The 17,793-nt window shown below is 37.6% G+C and overlaps 1 protein-coding gene across 10 annotated transcripts in view; it reads left to right on the plus strand.

Moving 5' to 3' along the window:
* Positions 1-17,793, plus strand: part of PDE8B (phosphodiesterase 8B) — a 218,585-nt gene that overhangs the window by 183,090 nt on the left and 17,702 nt on the right. For all 10 annotated transcript variants that reach the window (XM_021699983.1, XM_021699974.1, XM_021699992.1 and 7 more), the window contains 2 exons: positions 10,737-10,779; positions 14,586-14,663. In XM_021699983.1, the coding sequence (XP_021555658.1) occupies positions 10,737-10,779; positions 14,586-14,663 (121 nt within the window). The remainder of the gene's footprint in view (positions 1-10,736; positions 10,780-14,585; positions 14,664-17,793) is intronic.

Here is a 17,793-nt window from a genome sequence, read left to right on the forward strand (position 1 = left end):
AAACGGTGGCAGCGGCCAGCCCGTGGTTTAGGAGCTGTGTGAAGTTGATCGCTGAGGACGGGGATCCAGAATGTTGTATCGGGTGTTTTGTTGCCGTGTTTGGGGAACACTGTTTGGTGTTGGTTTGCTGTTTGGGTGGGAATTTTGAGAAGTGTATTACCAAATAGCTTTTTGAAAATAGAGTAGACAGAAAACATCTTTGATCTATGCATCAAATACTTTTAGCATCCGAGGGAACACTCATCAAAGCATCTTCAGTAAAGAAAGATGATCAAAGAAATTCTGTGTTATACCACTCACACTGCCCTTCTTATTACATGTAAATGAAGGGAGGGTCTCAAACGACTCTGTTCCTGTGATCACATGTCTCATCGGCACTTGGGCTCCACTGTATCACCGAAGTCTTGTCACACACACAAAAGCCTTCAGTTCTGTCTTGAAGTTGTTGATCAGGTATGTTCAATCTTAAAAAGAAAACGTTTCTTAATACATTGACTTTGCAAGCAACACTAATTATTTTAGAGAATAGTACTTGTCTTCATTGTACCCGGAGTTTTACCCCTTTTCATAACATTTGGGGGTAAAGGTGACACAAAAACAATATACAGGCATACTTTGGAGATACTACAGGCTTGGCTCCAGATCACTGCGGTGAAGTGAATATCTCAGTAAAGCAAGTGAATTGAAGTACTGGGTCTCCCAGCACATATAAAATTTACGGTTATACTATACTGTTGTCTGTTAGCTCTGTAGTAGCATTAGGTCTAAAAAGCACTGTACATACCTTAATTTAAAAATTATTTATTTAAATTTTAGGTAGTTAACATACAGTGCAGTATTGGTTTCTGGAGTAGAATTCAGTGATTCATCACTTACATACAACATCCAGTGCTCATCCTAACAAGTGCCCTCCTGAATACCCATCACCCCTCTAGGCCCTGCCCCCACCTCACTCCATCAACTCTCAGTTTGTTTTTTATCATTAAGAGTTTCTTATGGCTTGATTCCTTCTCTCCTTTTTTTCTTTACCCTATTTCCATATGATCATCTGTTTTCTTTCTTAAATTCCACATAGGAGTGAAATCATATGGTATTTACGTCTTTCTCTGACTGACTTATTTAACTTAGCATGATAGACTCTAGCTCCATCCATGTCATTGCAAATGGCAAGATTTCATTCTTTTTGATGGCTGAGTAATGTTCTATTGTGTATTGTATATAGTATATAGTAATATTCTATTGTGTGTGTGTATATATATATACCACGTCTTCTTTATCTGTTCATCAGTCGATGGACATTTGGGCTCTCTCCATAGTTTGGTTGTTGGTGGTAATGCTGCTATAAACATCAGGATGCCTGTATCCCTGTATTTTTGTGTCCTTTGGGTAAATACCTAGTAGTGTAATTGCTGGATCATAGGGTGGTTCTGTTTTTAACTTTTTGAGGAACCTCCATACTGTTTTCCAGACTGGCTGCACCAGTTTGCATTCCCACCAACAGTGCTAGAGAGTTCCCCTTTCTCCGCATCCTCGCCAACACTTGTTTCTTATGTTATTGATTTTAGCCATCCTGACAGGTGTGAGATGATGTGTCTCTTAGCCATCTGGATGTCTTTTTTGGTAAAGTGTCTACTCATGTTTTCTGCCCATTTCTTAACTGGGTTATTTGTTTTTTGGGTGTTGAGTTTGAGAAGTTCCTCATGTATTCTGGATACTAGCCCTTTATCTGATACATCATTTGCAAATATCTTCTCCTATTCTGTAGGCTGCCTTTTAGTTTTGTTTATTGTTTACTGTTTCCTTTACTGTGCAGAAGCTTTTTATCTTGATGAAGTCCCAGTAGTTCATTTTTGCTTTTGTTTCCCTTGCCTTTGGTAATGTGTCTAACAAGAAGTTGCTGTGGCCAAGGTCAGGGAGGTTTCTGCCTATGTTCTCCTCTAAGATTTTGATGGTTTCCTGTCACACGTTAAGGCTTTCATTCATAAAAATACTTCATTGCTAAAAACTGCTAACCATCCTCTGAGCTTTCAGTGCACTGTAATATTTTTGCTGGTGGAGGGTCTTGCCTTAGTATTAATGACTGATCAGGGTGGTGGTCACTGAAGGCTCGAGTGGCTGTGGCAATTTCTTAAAATGAGACAATGAGGAAGTTTGCCACAGGGATTGACATTTCCTTGCACCAGCAATTTCTCTATAGCATGTAATGCTATTTGATAGCATTTTACCTACAGTAGAACTTCTGTCAACATTAGAGTCTGTCCTCTCAAACCTTGTCCTTTATCAGCTAAGTGCCATTCTAAATCCCTTTTTATATTTATTTTGTTTTTATGGAAGTATAGTTGACACACAATGCTATCTTACAGTCCGGTTTTCTCAGCATCGTTTATTGAAGAGACTGTCTTTTCCCCATTGTGTATTCTTGCCTCCTTTGTCATAGACTAATCAACCATGTAAGTGTAGGTTTATTTCTGGGCTTCCTTATGCTGTTCCATTGCCCTAGGTGTCTATTTTTTGTGCCATTATCATACTGTTGTAATTATTATAGCTTTGTAGCATGTCTTGAAATATGGGATTATGATACCTTCAAATGTGTTTCTTAAGATTGCTTTGGCTATTCAGAGCCTTCTGTGATTCCATACAAATTTTAGTATTTGTCGTAATTCTGTAAAAAATGCTATTGGTATTTTGATAGAGATTGCACTGAGTCTGTAGATTGCCTTGGGTAGTATGCACAATTTAACATTGTTCTTTCAATCCATGAGCATGGAATACTTTTCCATTTGGTTCTGTTGTCTTTTATTAGTGTCTTACAGTTTTCAGAGTATAGGTCTTTCATCTCCTTTGTTAAATTTAGTCCTAGATATTTTATTCTCTTTGATGCAACTGTTAATGGAATTATTTTCTTAATTTCTTTTTCTGTTACGTTGATATTAGTGTGCAAAAATGTAAAAGATTTTTGTGTATTTGTATCCTGCGACTTTACTGAATTCACTCATTACTTTTAATAGTTTTTGATGGAGTCTTTAGGGTTTTCTATGTAGAGTATGCCCTCAGCAAATACTGACAGTCTGACTTCTTCCTTATCATTTGGATACATTTTATTTCTTGTCTGATGGCTGTGAGGACTTCCATTACTATGTTAAATAAAAATGGTAAGAGTGGACATCCTTGTCATGTTTCTCATCTTAGAGGTAAAGCTCTTGGGTTTTCAACACTGAGTGTAATGTTGCGTTTGTCATATATAATCTTTATTAAGTTGAGGTTCCCTCTATATCCACCTTGTTGAGAGTTTTTATCATGAATGGTTGTTGGATTTTGTCAAATGCTTTTTCTGCATCTGTTGAGAAGATCATGTGATTTTTATCCTTCACTTGGTTGATGTGGTGTCACTGATTGATTTCTCTGGGTATTAAACCATCCTAGAATCTCCAGAATAAATCATTCTTCATCATGGTGCATGATCCTTTTAATGTATTGTTGAATTCAGTTTGTTAATACTTTGTTGAGGATTTTTGCCTCTATGTTTATCAGGGATATATTGGCCTGTAGTTGTTTTCTGTTGTTGTTTGTCTAGTATCTTTGTCTGGTTTTGGTATTAGAGTAATGCTGGCCCTGTATATGTATTTGGAAGCTTTCCTTCTGTTTCTAATAATTTGAGAAGAATAGGTATTAACTCTCCTTTAAATTTGTGGTAGAATTCACTGTGAATCCATGTGGTCCTGGACTTTTCTTTGATGGGAATTTTTGGTTAATGATTCAGTTTCATACTAGCTATCAATCTGTTGAGATTTTCATTTCTTCCTGATTAAATTTTGGAAGATTATATGTTTCTAGGAATTTATCCATTTCTTCTAGATTGTCCAATTAGTTGGCATATAATTTTTAATAGAGCTCTCTTATTTCTGTGGTATCAGTTGTTACTTCTTTGTCATTTCTGATTTTACTTACTTGGGTCTTCTTTTTTTCTTAGTGAGTCTGGGTAAAGGTTTATTAATTTTGTTATCTTTTCAAAGAACCAGCTCTTGGTTTCAGTGATCTTTTCTATTATGGTTTTTGTCTCTATTTCTTTTATTTCTGCTCTTTATTATTTCCTTTTGTCTACTAACTTTGGGTTTCATTTGTTTTTCTTTTTCTAGGTCCTTTAGGTGTAAGGTCAGATTGTCAGGATTTTTCTTGTTTTTAGAGATAGGTCTGTATTGCTATAAATTTCCCTCTTAGAACTGCTGTCCCAAAGATTTTAGACCAGTGTTTTCGTCTTCAAGTTTCCCTAGGTATTCTTTTGATCTCCTCTTTGATTTCTTTGTTGATTCATTGATGGTTCATTGGGTTAGCCTCCACATGTTTGTGGCTTTTATGAGTTGTTTTTTTTTTTCTCTTGTAATTGATTTCTAGTTTGATACTACATGGTTGGAAAGGATGCTAGATATTATTTCACTGTTCTTAAATTTATTGAGACTTGTTTTGAGGTCTAACATGTGATCTATCCTGGAGAATGTACCATAAGCACTTGAAAAGAATGTGACTGTACTGTTTTTGGATGGAATGTTCTATATATATCTGTTAAGTCCATCTGGTATAATGTGTTGTTCAAAGCCACTGTTTTCTTACTGATTTTCTGTTTTATGATCTATCCATAGATGTAAGTGAGGTCTTAAAACCCTCTACTATTACTGTATTTCTGGCAGTTTCTTCCTTTATGTCTGTTAATTTTTGCTTTCTGTATTTAGGTGGTTCAGTCTTGGGTGCATAGATATTTGAATTTGTTGGTGCATAGATATTTTACATAATTATATCCTCTTAATGGGTTGATCCCTTTATCATTGTGTAGTGCCCTCCTTTGTCTTTTGTTACAGTCTTTCTTTTAAAGTCAACTTTGATATAAGTATGCTACCCTGGCTTTATTTTTTTTCCACTTCCATTTACATGAAACATCTTTTTTCACCTCTTCACTTCAGTCTGCATGTTAGGTCTGAAGTGAGTCTCTTTTTAGGAAGCATGTAGATGGGTATTCTTTTTTATCCATTCAGTCATCCATGTCTTTCGATTGGAGCCCTTAGACCATTTAATATTTAAAAGTAATTATTGATAACTACTTACTACCATTTTGTTGTTTTCTCGTTGTTTTTCTGTTAGTCTTCTATTCCTTTCTTCTTGTTCTCTGTCCTTGTTTTTTTTTTTTTTTTTTTTACTTTCTCTAGCGTTATGCTTGGCTTTCTTTCTCTTTTTGTGTATTTGTATCTATTACAGGTTTTCCTAAGTATATAAATAGTCTATATTTAGGTGATGGTCACTTAAGTTTGAACACATTCTGAAACAATTTTATTTTACTATCCCACTTGCCATTTTATGTATGTGCACATCTTAGAAATTTTTATTTTGTGAATCTCCTTTCCTTTCATAGTATTCTGATTATGGCCCTTTCTTTTCCACTTAAAGAGGTCCTTTTAACATTTCTTGTAAGTCAGGTTTAGTGGTGATGAATGCCTTTAACTTTTTTGTTGAGGAAACTCTATTTCTCCTTCAATACTGAATGATAATTTTGCCATGTAGAGTATTCTGGGTTGCAGGTGTTTTCCTTTCAGCACTTTGAATTTATTATGCCACTCCCTGCAACATTTCTGCTGAAGAATCAGCTGATAGTCTTATGGGGGTTTCCTTTTTATGTAACTACTTGTTTCTTCCAGCTTTTAAAATTCTTTGTTTTTAAACTTTGACATTTAATTAATTAATTAATTTAAAGATTTCTTTATTTGAGAAGGGGAGGGCTTCCCTGTGGAAATTACCTTTTGGTGAAGATCTAGAGGGCAAAGAGGCATAGGGAAGAGAGTGGATTTGGAAGTTCCTCCCGGGCAGAGGAGTCACATGTGTAAGGGCACTGTGGTAATGAAGAGCCTGGGAAAACTAGGTGGAACGGAGGCCAGTGTGGCCTGCAAGACGGGAGCCCAGCAGAGAGGCAGGGACTGACCCAGGCCACAGTGCACAGCCCCACAGCCAGTCTGTCTCAAGAGGCTGACCCTAAGACTAATGGGAAGTTCGAGTTTTAAGCAGAAGGATGACAGGATTAAATGTAGTTTAGGTTACACTGGTTGAAGAGTTGAGAATGGGCTGAGGTTAGAGGAGAGCTGATGGTCATCTGCACGCTGGCAGTAGAGAGAGGTGAAGGGGGCGATCCCAGAGGTATTGAGAAGGGAGATTTTCCTGGATTTGATGGTGGACTAGGTATGCGGATGAGAGAAAAAGAAGCATCCCCCAGGCTTATGTCCTGGGAAATCTGGTGATTTGAATTGAGACAGGTGCTTTTTATGACTTGGCCATTCCATAATGACAAAAGCACCCTCGGACATTTCTACCAAATGCTGTTCACATTCCCAGCGTGATTCTGAAATGAAGGTTGAAGGAGTTATCTAGTATTTATTTGCTTGCTTACTAAGTATTGTACTGATCCTAGCCTTGACTCATTTTAACTGCTAAGAAGTCTCATGGTTTTACAGTTTCAAAAAATTAATTTAACATATTGTATTAAGAGTGTTGTTTTCATATAATTATTTCTCAGGGTTTTTCTCTCACAGAATGTAAGAGAATTTAGGTTCGTTTGTAATTATATAATTCATAAAGTCAGTGAAACATTAAAATCCATCTATTAAATAGTTAACCAGGTAAATCTATGCTTCTAAGACTGCTGCTATTTACAATTCATTAGTTATGGTTTGAAGTGGAACATCATTTTCATGCCCAGGCTCATGGTAGGCTGGGAGTCCCAGGGACCATGACATGTAATTCACCTTGCTCAGTTTCAAGTTGTTCTCAGTTTCCTTCATCCTATATATTTTTACAGACTTTTAAATTATAGTTCAGGCTTGCAATTTTTAGCCATCCTTCCATATTCTCAGTTAAATATATAATCTCCCCACATTTATGAAATTTTTCGAACCTATAGAAGAGTCAGAAGCATTGTAAGTAGATACACATGTAGCTACCACCTATGTTCTGTAATGACCATTTTGCTCAATCATCTATCTGTCCATCTATCCTTGATTTAGTCATCAGCCCATCTTATTCTTTGATAGATTTTAAACTAAGTTACACATATCAGGACATTTCACCCCTTGGCACTTTAATTAACTAGAGTTTAATATTTGTTTCCAGGTTTTTTCACTCTTTAGGTGAAGTTATATATAGTGAAATGCACAGATCTTAGGTATAGCATTACTTGAGTTTTGACAAATGCACATACTTCTGTAACCCAGGCCCCCTGAAGGTCCTGAATCTACCACCCCAGAAGTTCTCTCCTGGCCTTGCCTGTTATCCCCACCTCTGCTCCTACCCCTCCCACCCCTAAAGGGAACACTGTCCTGAATACTTAACCACAGATGAGTTTTGCCTGTCCTAGAGTTGCATACCGTGTCTACGCTTTTACACTTGGCTTCTGTGATTCATTACCATGTTGTGAGATACATCTGTGTTGTATATATCAGTACTTTTCCCCCTTTTTCTTTTTATTGCTAAATAGAATAGTATTCCATTGTATTAATTGACCACAGTTTATTTCTGTCATTGATGAACTTCTGGGGTGTTTCCAGTTTTGGGCTCCTTTGAACAGTCTTAGAGAAGTCTTTTGGGGAACATCATATGCTTTTGTTTATCTTGGGTAAATACTTAGGAGTTGAACTGAATACTGAGGAGTTGGGTCATAGGGTAGGTGTATGTTGGATTTTATAAGCAACCGCCACACCTGTTTTCAGAGTGATGGTACAATTTTCTGTTCTCTGCAGCAGGGTGTGAGAGTTCCAGCTTTTCCACAACCTTGACAGAATTTCTTTTTAGTTTAAGACACTGTGGTGGGTGTGTAGAGAAAATAAAAATTTGAAATGGTTATTCCTGAAGAGGAAAACAGATGACCCTGAAATCTCTCTCTCCCACACACATACACACAAACCCAGAATTTGTAGGGCCTTTTAGAGCCAAGCATAATCAAGTTTTTGTAAACAAAGCATTTAGCACAAGGATAGCAACGTCTGTGGGAACCTATAACATTTTCAATAATTAAAGGTTTGAAATGATGAATTAAACCCCCCCCCCCCCCCCCAAACAAGGTGTAAGCTTCTAAGGACTTGCTAAGAATTCCCAGCTTTGAGCTCTGGCAGGAGCAGTGCAGGCCAAGGTATTCACGTTGTAGGAACTAGCGCAGAAGCGTTGGGTTCCCCAGGGACACACGGGTCCAAATTCCCAGTCATGACTTCATGTAGACACATTTTGCACTTTAAGCTTTCTTTCACAAAAGGAAAAACAAACACTCCACAGACAGTGGTTGACATGGGGACGTTGAAATATGATTGCTTGGCTTTGGTTTAGCATACATGTGACAAAACCTCTCGATAGCAGAGATTCAAGCCTTCCCCAAAATTTCAAAAGAAATTATATTCCAAATGGCTGCCCTGCTCTCACACAGAGGATGTTGTCCTCAGACCCCAGTTTCACAGGCCTGGGCCCAGAGCTTCCTGGGTCCTCCCTGTAGACAGCAGTGTGACAAACAGGAAGTGGCTTTAGAGCCAGCTGATCAGGGTTGGAAATGGGGCGCTGTTGAGTACTAGCTGGGAGGCTCAGGCAAGTGACACCGCCGCTTCCCCACCTGTCAGAGGAATGACTGGCCTTCCTCCTTCACAGGGGTACTGTCCTGACCAGCCTGATGGCACATGTGAAGGTGCCAGCACGTGGCAGAGCCGTAAGAGATGGTGCTGTTGTCACGGATAGCCCCTCCGTCTCTCTCCCTGCCCCACAGTTAACCCCCCTGGCTGCCTACCAGAGAACAGCCGACTACAGAGCAGCTCCTTCCCTTTTGACTTCCTCAGACAGCACAGATGAGAAATGTGAGAAAATAATTCTAGTGGAATCGTTCATGGCCAGTTATAAATGACTGGTGGGTTTAGACCTCCAAGAAAAAAGTTGGAATTGTTAAAGACTGTTTTCATCCAAGTGAATCCTCAGTTGTAAAGGGGGCGGGGGAGGAGGTGGTCTTCCGAAGAGGAATGGAGAGAACCTGAGCCCGTGAGAAAACCTAGCGCAGCTGGGGTGTGACCAGCAGAGGGCCTCAGGCGCTGCTCCTGCCACAGGGGATCAGGAAGTGAGTCAGGAAACGGGGTCCTGGGCAGCAGGTGCTGACATGGCCCTGTGAAATCTCTGCTTGTAAAGCAAGTGACATCAAGGCGTTACTTCCAGGCTCTGTTCCTGTGCAGAGGAGAGAATCCATCAGAGGTAGATGAGCCGTTTCAGGGGCCTGGGTTTTGGAGGGGGTGCAGTGCGTTCAGCTTCAAAAGCGCCAAATACCACATTCTATGTGGAGAAAGGCAGATGGGAAGCTCCCTCAGCAGAGGGACCTGGCACCTCTCACTTCTCCTCCCCTGTTCCTCTTCTCCCTGGCCAGGACCACGGCACTGCCATCCGAAAGGCAGAGGGTTGGGCTGTGTATCTGCTGGCCCTTGGGCTTCATCGGGCTCCATCTAGACAGAACCCAAAACCCATGCTGACCTCGTAGGAGCTCCACAGGTCATTCGGCTCGCCTCTGGGGGGTCAACAAAAGACAAGACAAGGGCTTTTTGGGGATAAGCAGCAAAGTCATAGGACTTTGTTCCTAAAGGAGAGATGTATTGTGATTCAGAGAGAAAAGTAAGTATTTAAAGATTACTTGGTTTTGAGCTAAAGCTGACTGAGAAAACAATTTGCAAGGCAGAAGTTGTATTCATTTGGTATAGTATCAGAAATTCACACTGCACTTACTAGCTTTGTAGCAAATGGTCTTTATCTGTAAAGGAAAAAACATAAAACAGTTGTTCACAGAAGAAATAACAAGGTCCCATAATTATGGGATAAATGTGTCAGAGCCCTTAGTCACATTTTGACCAAGATCTCACCCAGGCCGGCCATGTAATTGTCTCTGTAATTATGTGGCCCGGACTGTGTGGAATGATTCATAGAAAGCCCCCTTTCTTTAACGCTTCAGTTTTATGTAATTATTTTTCAATGGTTGCATCAAGCTGGAACATTGTACCTGTTATCTGATACATAGGGAACTTCTGGCTATTACAGTTGGTGTTGCTAAACCAAACTAACCTTCCTGCAGAGTTAGCACTATACAGTCACTTGATCATTTGACAGATATTTATTGAGCATTAACATAAAATCCTTAGGACACAAAGAATTTGATAATGAGAAGGAACTAGGTGTTAAGCTGCATCCAAAGTTCATATCCCTTTGTGAATAAACATTTTGTAAATCAACTGTCCCTAGTTGAGGAACACTTGAAGAGCTTTTTAGAGAGGTTTTTAAAAATCCTAGGCTTAAATTCAGATTACTTTTATCCTACAGAAAAATTTTATAACATGTCTGAAATCTAAATAGGTTACATATTAGCCTTATAAAAAATTTATTACAGATTTTTGTCTTTCTGTATTTCTGCAGTGGTCAAAATGGAAGCAGCTGAGTGGAGATGTAGATGTCTTGGTTAGAAAGTACATCCCTTGGGTATCTCCTTGCTCTCAGGCTCGGGCATTCTATATGTGTCTGAATGTAATAGAGCATTTGTAGTATTATCATCTTTCATCTGTTCATATTATCTGTGTAACTTCTTGATTTCTTGAATCTCCAGAGCTTTTTTAATGAAATTGTTCAGCTGGAAATGTAGCTAATACCATATTTAAAATTTCTTTCTCTTCTTTCACCAAACTTTTGAACAACTTTAGCTTCACAAGGTTCATCGTGATTCAGGAGACAATTCTCAGACAGGTGAGAATACTTCATTTTCACTCTTACACACTCCAGTGGCACTGGTGGGTTCAAGTCTATAAATTACTCTGAAGAAGTCTAGATTGACACTCACCACCCCAGAATTTGGATTACTAAAATCTGAGTGCTGATATTGGAAGGCTGGAGAGAGCCAGAATAAAAGCAGAATCCCTTCAAAACTCTGCACTCTTGATTCATGGCAACCTTTTCTACTGAATGCCTTCCCCATCCTGGTTTTATTTTGCTGGCTGGAGACCTTGTAGAGCAAATAAACCCAAAAGAGAGAGTGGCCCAGAAGTCCAGGGGAGACCACTGTTGTACCCTGGTCAGTCTACCCTTCCCTCGTAGCTCTGGGTGACTAGATGATTAGAAAGGGTGGACTGCCCTGTCTGGGAAGTCAAGAGCACTGAGGCACCACTTCAGTCCCTACCTCCTCGCTTTATACCTTGGGCAGTGCTCTGTTTGACCCTTTGTTTCCTCTACCCTCAAATGTGGGTTAGACCAGATGACTGTTGCATTTGAAAGGTCTGGAATTCTCTGATCATTAGAGGGAAAAACCAGTCTGCTCTCAAAGATTTAAAATTCTTGTTCCTGCATACATGCATGACATTCTTTGCTCTGTTAGTGGTTTTCCCAACCACTAATGCATAAGGTTAGACCCTGAGCTACTAATTTAGTCCCTCTCCTTGACTCTGGGATGGTCCATATTTTAGCATACTCAGACTTAATTTGATCCTTCTGAGTTTTAGTATCTTCGCTTGTAAAATGAATTAACAATGTCCATCTCATTGTTGCTAGGAAGACTAAAAGAGAAAGTGTATATAATATCTAACTGAAACTTAACTGTTGGGTATCGTCCTTCCATTCCCCTACCCTTTTCCTTATTCTGCCCTTCCCTCTCCCTCTCTTTCCATCCCTTCTGTTATGTCTCTGTCTCTCTGTCTCTGTCTCTCCCTGTCGCTCTCTGATGTTTTAGTTTATTTCTTGTAACACAGCAAGAGTAATATTTTAACTAACTTACGAGCTTCTGTGTGCCAAAGACTGTTGCATTTTCACATCCTTTACAGTGCCCAGCATTGCCTTGCACATAATAGACTCAATAAAATTGCTCACAGAACATGGCTAAGTTGAAAACATCTCATCTTACAAAACATAGGTTCCGCCATTTGACTAGTAGCTCTTGTACTTTGAGCTACCTGCGTTATCTCTCCAAATTTAGGTTTTCTCACTGGTAAAATGAGGATCACACTATGTAGCTTTCAGAATTGTTGTAATGATCATATAAGAAAATTTCTATACTTAAAGTAAACATTGGAACACAATGTCTGGTGCAGAGTAGGTGCTCAGTAAATGTTAGCTATTTTTAAAAAAATTGATATTATATCCCTTTTTGTCATTGAATAAATTTATTTAAATCTCCTTTATCCTTATTTTCTCTGGTTTTTAAATTCATTCCACAAGCATCTGTTGAGAGAATGAATAATGAATCATTTGATTTAAGTGGCCTTTATTGAAGAATAATTTCTCCAAACTTTTAATAATTTCTATTGCTATATTCTCTTAATTTTAGCTGAGATAAAATCAGGAAGAATAAGCATTAGATATCTTTGAATAATTTCTAGTGAATGATTTAGAATTCAGCCAGCCAGCCATAAGACTAACTTCCCTACTTCAGTTTTATTTAGAAACTAAATTTTGAGGAATTCTTGAGGATTTTTAATCTTGAATGTAATCTTAAATCTTTATTAAGTTAGATTTAATTTATTATGTGATAAATGAGTGTTAGGAACGTGAGAATATTAAGTACCTGAAGAGGACTTAAAGAAATGTCTTACAAGTGACCACTGTTAGTTTTTCAGGGCTTGAAAGATGCCATATGATCCTAACAATGTCATTTAAAGTACTACTACCCATAGCTGTCTTTATAAACACTGAAACTCCTATGCAAGGCCAGGAAAATTATTAAGGCAGAATCTGGAAGACAAAATGAGGCAAAGGGACAGTGTAATTATTTTAAGCTATATCATTTAAGACAAGGCTATATGGTTATGGTGTTCAGATCAACTTCATAATAGTTCTGCTTTTTACTTTATGCTGTATAAATGTATAATTCAAGTTTAGTTACTGATTTAACTTTTTTTATTGAATCAGATTTTTTAGGACACTAAAGTAAATGGTTAAAAAGGTGATCCAGAAGAAAGTATTTAAGACATATTTTGAAGTGAAAACAGCAAAAAAAAAATACTATACCATGATGCCACTTGTGCCTAGAAAGAAGGTATATTTGTAAATGAACAGATGTAATTAATACTATTAGCCAGCATGAACTACATACTTACTGTGAAGGAGGCACTGTGCTAGCTGCTATGATGGATTAACTCATTTACGTCTCCCAACAGCCTGAGAATGAGAGGCTGTGACTATCTCCACTCGATATAGATATTGAGATACAGAGAAATAATATTCCCAAGGTTACACAGCTAGTTGATGGCATGGTGAGACTTGAACTTTGGCAGTTCGGCTCTGGAGCTTATTCTCTACTGTTCTCTCTTATACCTTTTTTGGTGCTAATAGACAATTCTTTTTTAAAAGAACATTATTACATCTTTTTTTTTCTTTCTTGGAATATGAACATTGGAATTTTTTTTCTTTCTTGGAATATTGGTGTCTGAGAAATGCATTCTCCCTGCTGGAACCTGCATGTCTGCCTCTTGTCTTAGCCCAGTAAGAAGAAGTTCTGTTAGGATTAAGTTTCTCTCCTTACCACTGGGTTACTCCATAAGCATCCAGTGCCCTGAAAATGCATGTTTTTGAAGCCAGCTCTGCTGCCCTGACATTTTGACCTCTGGGTCCTGACCGGTAGCGTGCACTATGTGCTTCAATCTTGGATTAACTTCAGTCTTGGATCAGCACATTCTGAGTGGTAAATTCAAAGTCAGCAAAGACTTAGGCAGAATTTAAGTGCTTCCCCCCCCACTCAGAAAATAAGGACAAAAGTGAGAGTTAAGTTGTGGAAATTGTTGGGATTAAAAACGTGCCTTTTCTTCTCTTCCTGGCACTGGCAGTATGTCTCATTTGACGAAATGACATCCTTAGGAGAACCTAGAAGACCATCTGGAGGGGCCTAAAATTACTCCATATTAGTTTCTCAAATAAATTCAACTTTCTGTGCATTTCACTAGTATTTTATTTCCGCAGATATCCCCGTAAAAGCCTTCCCCACCCAGTTACATGTACTGTCCTTCAGGTTGAAATGAACCCCCCAAGTTTACCCCAATTTTTAATGTTTATATTTTTAAAGATTTATTTATTTATCTTAGGGAGAAAGAGCACACATGCGTGTGTGCAAGCAGGGGGTGGGGCAGAGGGAAAGAATCTCAAGCAGACTCCCCACTGAGTGCAGAGCCCAAGGCAGGGCTGGATCTCATGACCCTGAGATCATGACCTGAGTCAAAATCAAGAGTCAGACGCTTAACCTACTGGGCCATCCAGGCATCCCTTTTGATGTTTATTTTTTAAAAAGTACTTTATTAATGGAATTAAAAAGCCCTTGGTAATAAGCCCTATTACCATGATATAATGGGGTGCCACAATTACATTATTAAAATGTAATTATCATTTTACAATTAATAAGACTGATGATTTTGTGTTGATGATTTGAAGAAAAAGTGGTTTATTGTTTGAGAATATTTTGTAGTGCTTAAAAAGGAACCTCGTTTTCTTTAGATAATGGGGGGGGTGTCTAAATTTCACCTGTAAATAAGCTGAAAACTATTCACTTTCTATTACTAATTTGAAATCCTTAGAGTCTCATTCATTCAGATACAAGAACAGAAGGAAAGAGTCCATTGATGTGAAATCGATATCATCTCGAGGCAGTGATGGTAAGAAGTTTTTCAGATTTCCTTGACCTTTTTATGGTGACTTTTATGTCACCATATAACTAAAACATGGGAGTGGAGGAGAGGAGTAAAGAATGGGTTCATAGTAAGTGACCATCAACTTAATATAGACTGCTATATGCATAAGATGTTACATATAAACCTAATGGTAACCACAAATCAAAAACCAGTAATAGGGGTGCCTGGGTGGCTCAGTCGGTTAAGGATCTGACTCATGATTTCAGCTCAGGTCATGATCTCAGGGTCGTGAGATAAAGCACCCCCTCATCCCTTCAGGCTCTGTGCTCAGTGGGGAGTCTCCTTGAGAGTCTCTCTCTCCCTCTGCTCTTCCCCCCCAGCTCATGTTCTCTCTCCCTAAAATAAATAAATCTTTTTTAAAAACCTAGTAATATGCAAAAAATAAAAAGGAATTCAAGTATATCACTAATGAAAGCCAGCAAACCATAAGAGAAGAGAGCAAGAGAAGAAAGGAACAGAGAAGAACCATAAAACAAGTAACAAAATGGCAGTAAGTACATATCTATAAATAATTATTTTGAACTAAACACTCCAATCAAATGACATAAGGCTATGGAATGGATAAAAAAACAAGGCCCATCTATATGCTGCTTATAAGACATTGATTTCAGACCTAAAGACACATGCAGATGGAAAGTGAAGGGATGGAAAAGCATTTATCATGCAAATGGAAGTGAAAAAAAAACCTGGGGTAAGGATGGCTTATATTAGGAAATAAACAGTCTGTAAAACAAAGACTATAACAAGAGACAAAGATACTATTTCATAAATGGAACAATCCAACAAGAAGATAGAACAATTGTAAATAATTATGCATCCAACATAGGAGCACCCAAATACATAAAGCAGTTAATAACAAACATGAAGTAATTGATGGTAATACAATAATTGTAGGGGACTTTAACAACCCACTTATATCAATAGACTGATCCAAGCAGAAAATCAGTAAGGAAACAGTGGCTTTGAATGACACACTGGACCAGATTGATCTAACAGATATATTCAGAACATTACATCCTAAAACAGAATACACATTCTTTTCAAGTGTAGATGGAACATTCTCCAGAAAAGATCACCAATTAGGCCACAAAACAAACCTCAACGAATTCAAAACGATCAGAGTCATACCATGCATCTTTTTCAACCACAAGTCCTGAAAATAGAAATCAACCACATGAGAAAAGCTGAAAAGAACATAAATACATGGAAGTTAAATAACATGCTACTAAAAAACAAATGGGTCCATTAAGAAATCAAAGAGGAAACGAGAAAATTCATGAAGACAAATGAAAATGAAAACATATTGGTCCAAAATCTTCAGGTACAGCAAAAGCAGTTCTAAGAGGGAAGTTTATAGCAATACAGAGTTACCTCAAGAAAAAAAAATCTCAAACAACCTGACCTTATACCTAAAGGAGTTAGAAAAAGAATAAATCAAACTCAAAACCTGTAGAAGGAAATAAATAATAGATTAGAGCAGAAATAAATGAAAACTAAAAAAGAAAAAATAAAACCAGGAGATGGTTCTTTGAAAAGACCAACAAAATTGATAAGCCTCTAGCCAGATTTAAAAAAACAAAACAAAATCAGAAATGAAAGAGCAGTAACAACCAATACCACAGAAATACAATTATAAGAGAATATTTTTAAAAATTACATGCCAACAAACAGGACAGCCTAGAAGAAATGGGTAAATTACTAGAAACATAGAACCTCCCAAAACTGAATCAGGAAGAAATAGAAACTTTGAACATACCAATTACCAGCCGTGAAACTGAATCAGCAATCAAAAAACTCCCAACAAACAAAAGTTCAAGCCAGACAGCTTCACAGGTAAATTCTACCAAACATTTAAAGGAGAGTTAGTACCTATTCTTCTCAAATGATTCCAAAAAAAACAGAAGAGGAAGGAAAGCTTCCAAATTCATTCTATGAGAGTATTAGCCTGATATCAAAACCAGATACAGATGCTACAAAAAGGAACTACAGGCCAGTATCTCTTATGAACTTAGATGCAAAAAAATCCTCAAATAAAACATTAGCAAATGAATTCAACAGTACATTAAAAAAATCGTTCATGACAATCAAGTGGGCTTTATTACTGGGATGCAAGGGGAGGTTCAATATTTGCAAATTAGTCAACATGATATATCAACAAGAGGAAGGATAAAAACCATATAATCATGTCAATAGATTCAGAAAAAGCATCTGACAAAGTACAACCTACATTCATGAAGAACATACCTCAACATAATAAAGGCCATATAGGAAACCCACAGGTAACAACATACTCAATGCAAAAAAGAGTTTTTCCTCCAAAATCAGGAACAGGATAAGGATGTCCACTGTGACTTTTATTCAACCTAGTACTGGAAATACTAGCCACAGCAATCAGATAAGAAAATGAATAAAAGCATCCAAATTTGTAAGGAAGAAGTAAAACTTTCACTATTTGCAAATGACATGATACTATATAGTGAAAACTCTAAAGACTCCACCAAAAAACTACTAGAACTGATAAATGAATTCAGTAAGGTCACAGGATAAAAAAACCAGTGTACCTAAATCCTTTGCATTTCTATACACTACTAATGTAGTAGCAGAAAGAGAAAGTAGGAAAACAATCCAATTTACAATTGCACCAAAAATAATAAAATACCTAGAATGAACTTAACCAAGGAGGTGAAGGATCTGCTGTACTCTGAAAAGTATAAAACACAGATGAAAGAAATTTAAGATGACACAAATGAGTGGAAAGATATTGCATATGCCTGGATTGGGAGAATGAATATTATTAAAATGTCTGTATTACCCAAAGCATTCTACAAATTTAATGCAGTCCCTATCAAAATACCAGAAACATTTTTCACAGAAGTCAAATAAATTATCCTAAAATTTGTATGAAACCACAAAAGACCCCAAACAGCCAAAGCAGTCTTGAAAAAGAACAAACCTAGAAGTATCACAATCCCAGATTTCAAGATATACTACAAAGCTGTGGTAATCAAAGTAGTATGGTACTGGCACAAAAACAGATCTATTAATCAATGGAACAGAATAGAGAGCCCAGAAATAAACCCACGATTGTATGGTC

Source organism: Neomonachus schauinslandi, chromosome 7, assembly GCF_002201575.2.
Source record: "Neomonachus schauinslandi chromosome 7, ASM220157v2, whole genome shotgun sequence".
Taxonomy (NCBI): Eukaryota; Metazoa; Chordata; class Mammalia; order Carnivora; family Phocidae; genus Neomonachus; species Neomonachus schauinslandi.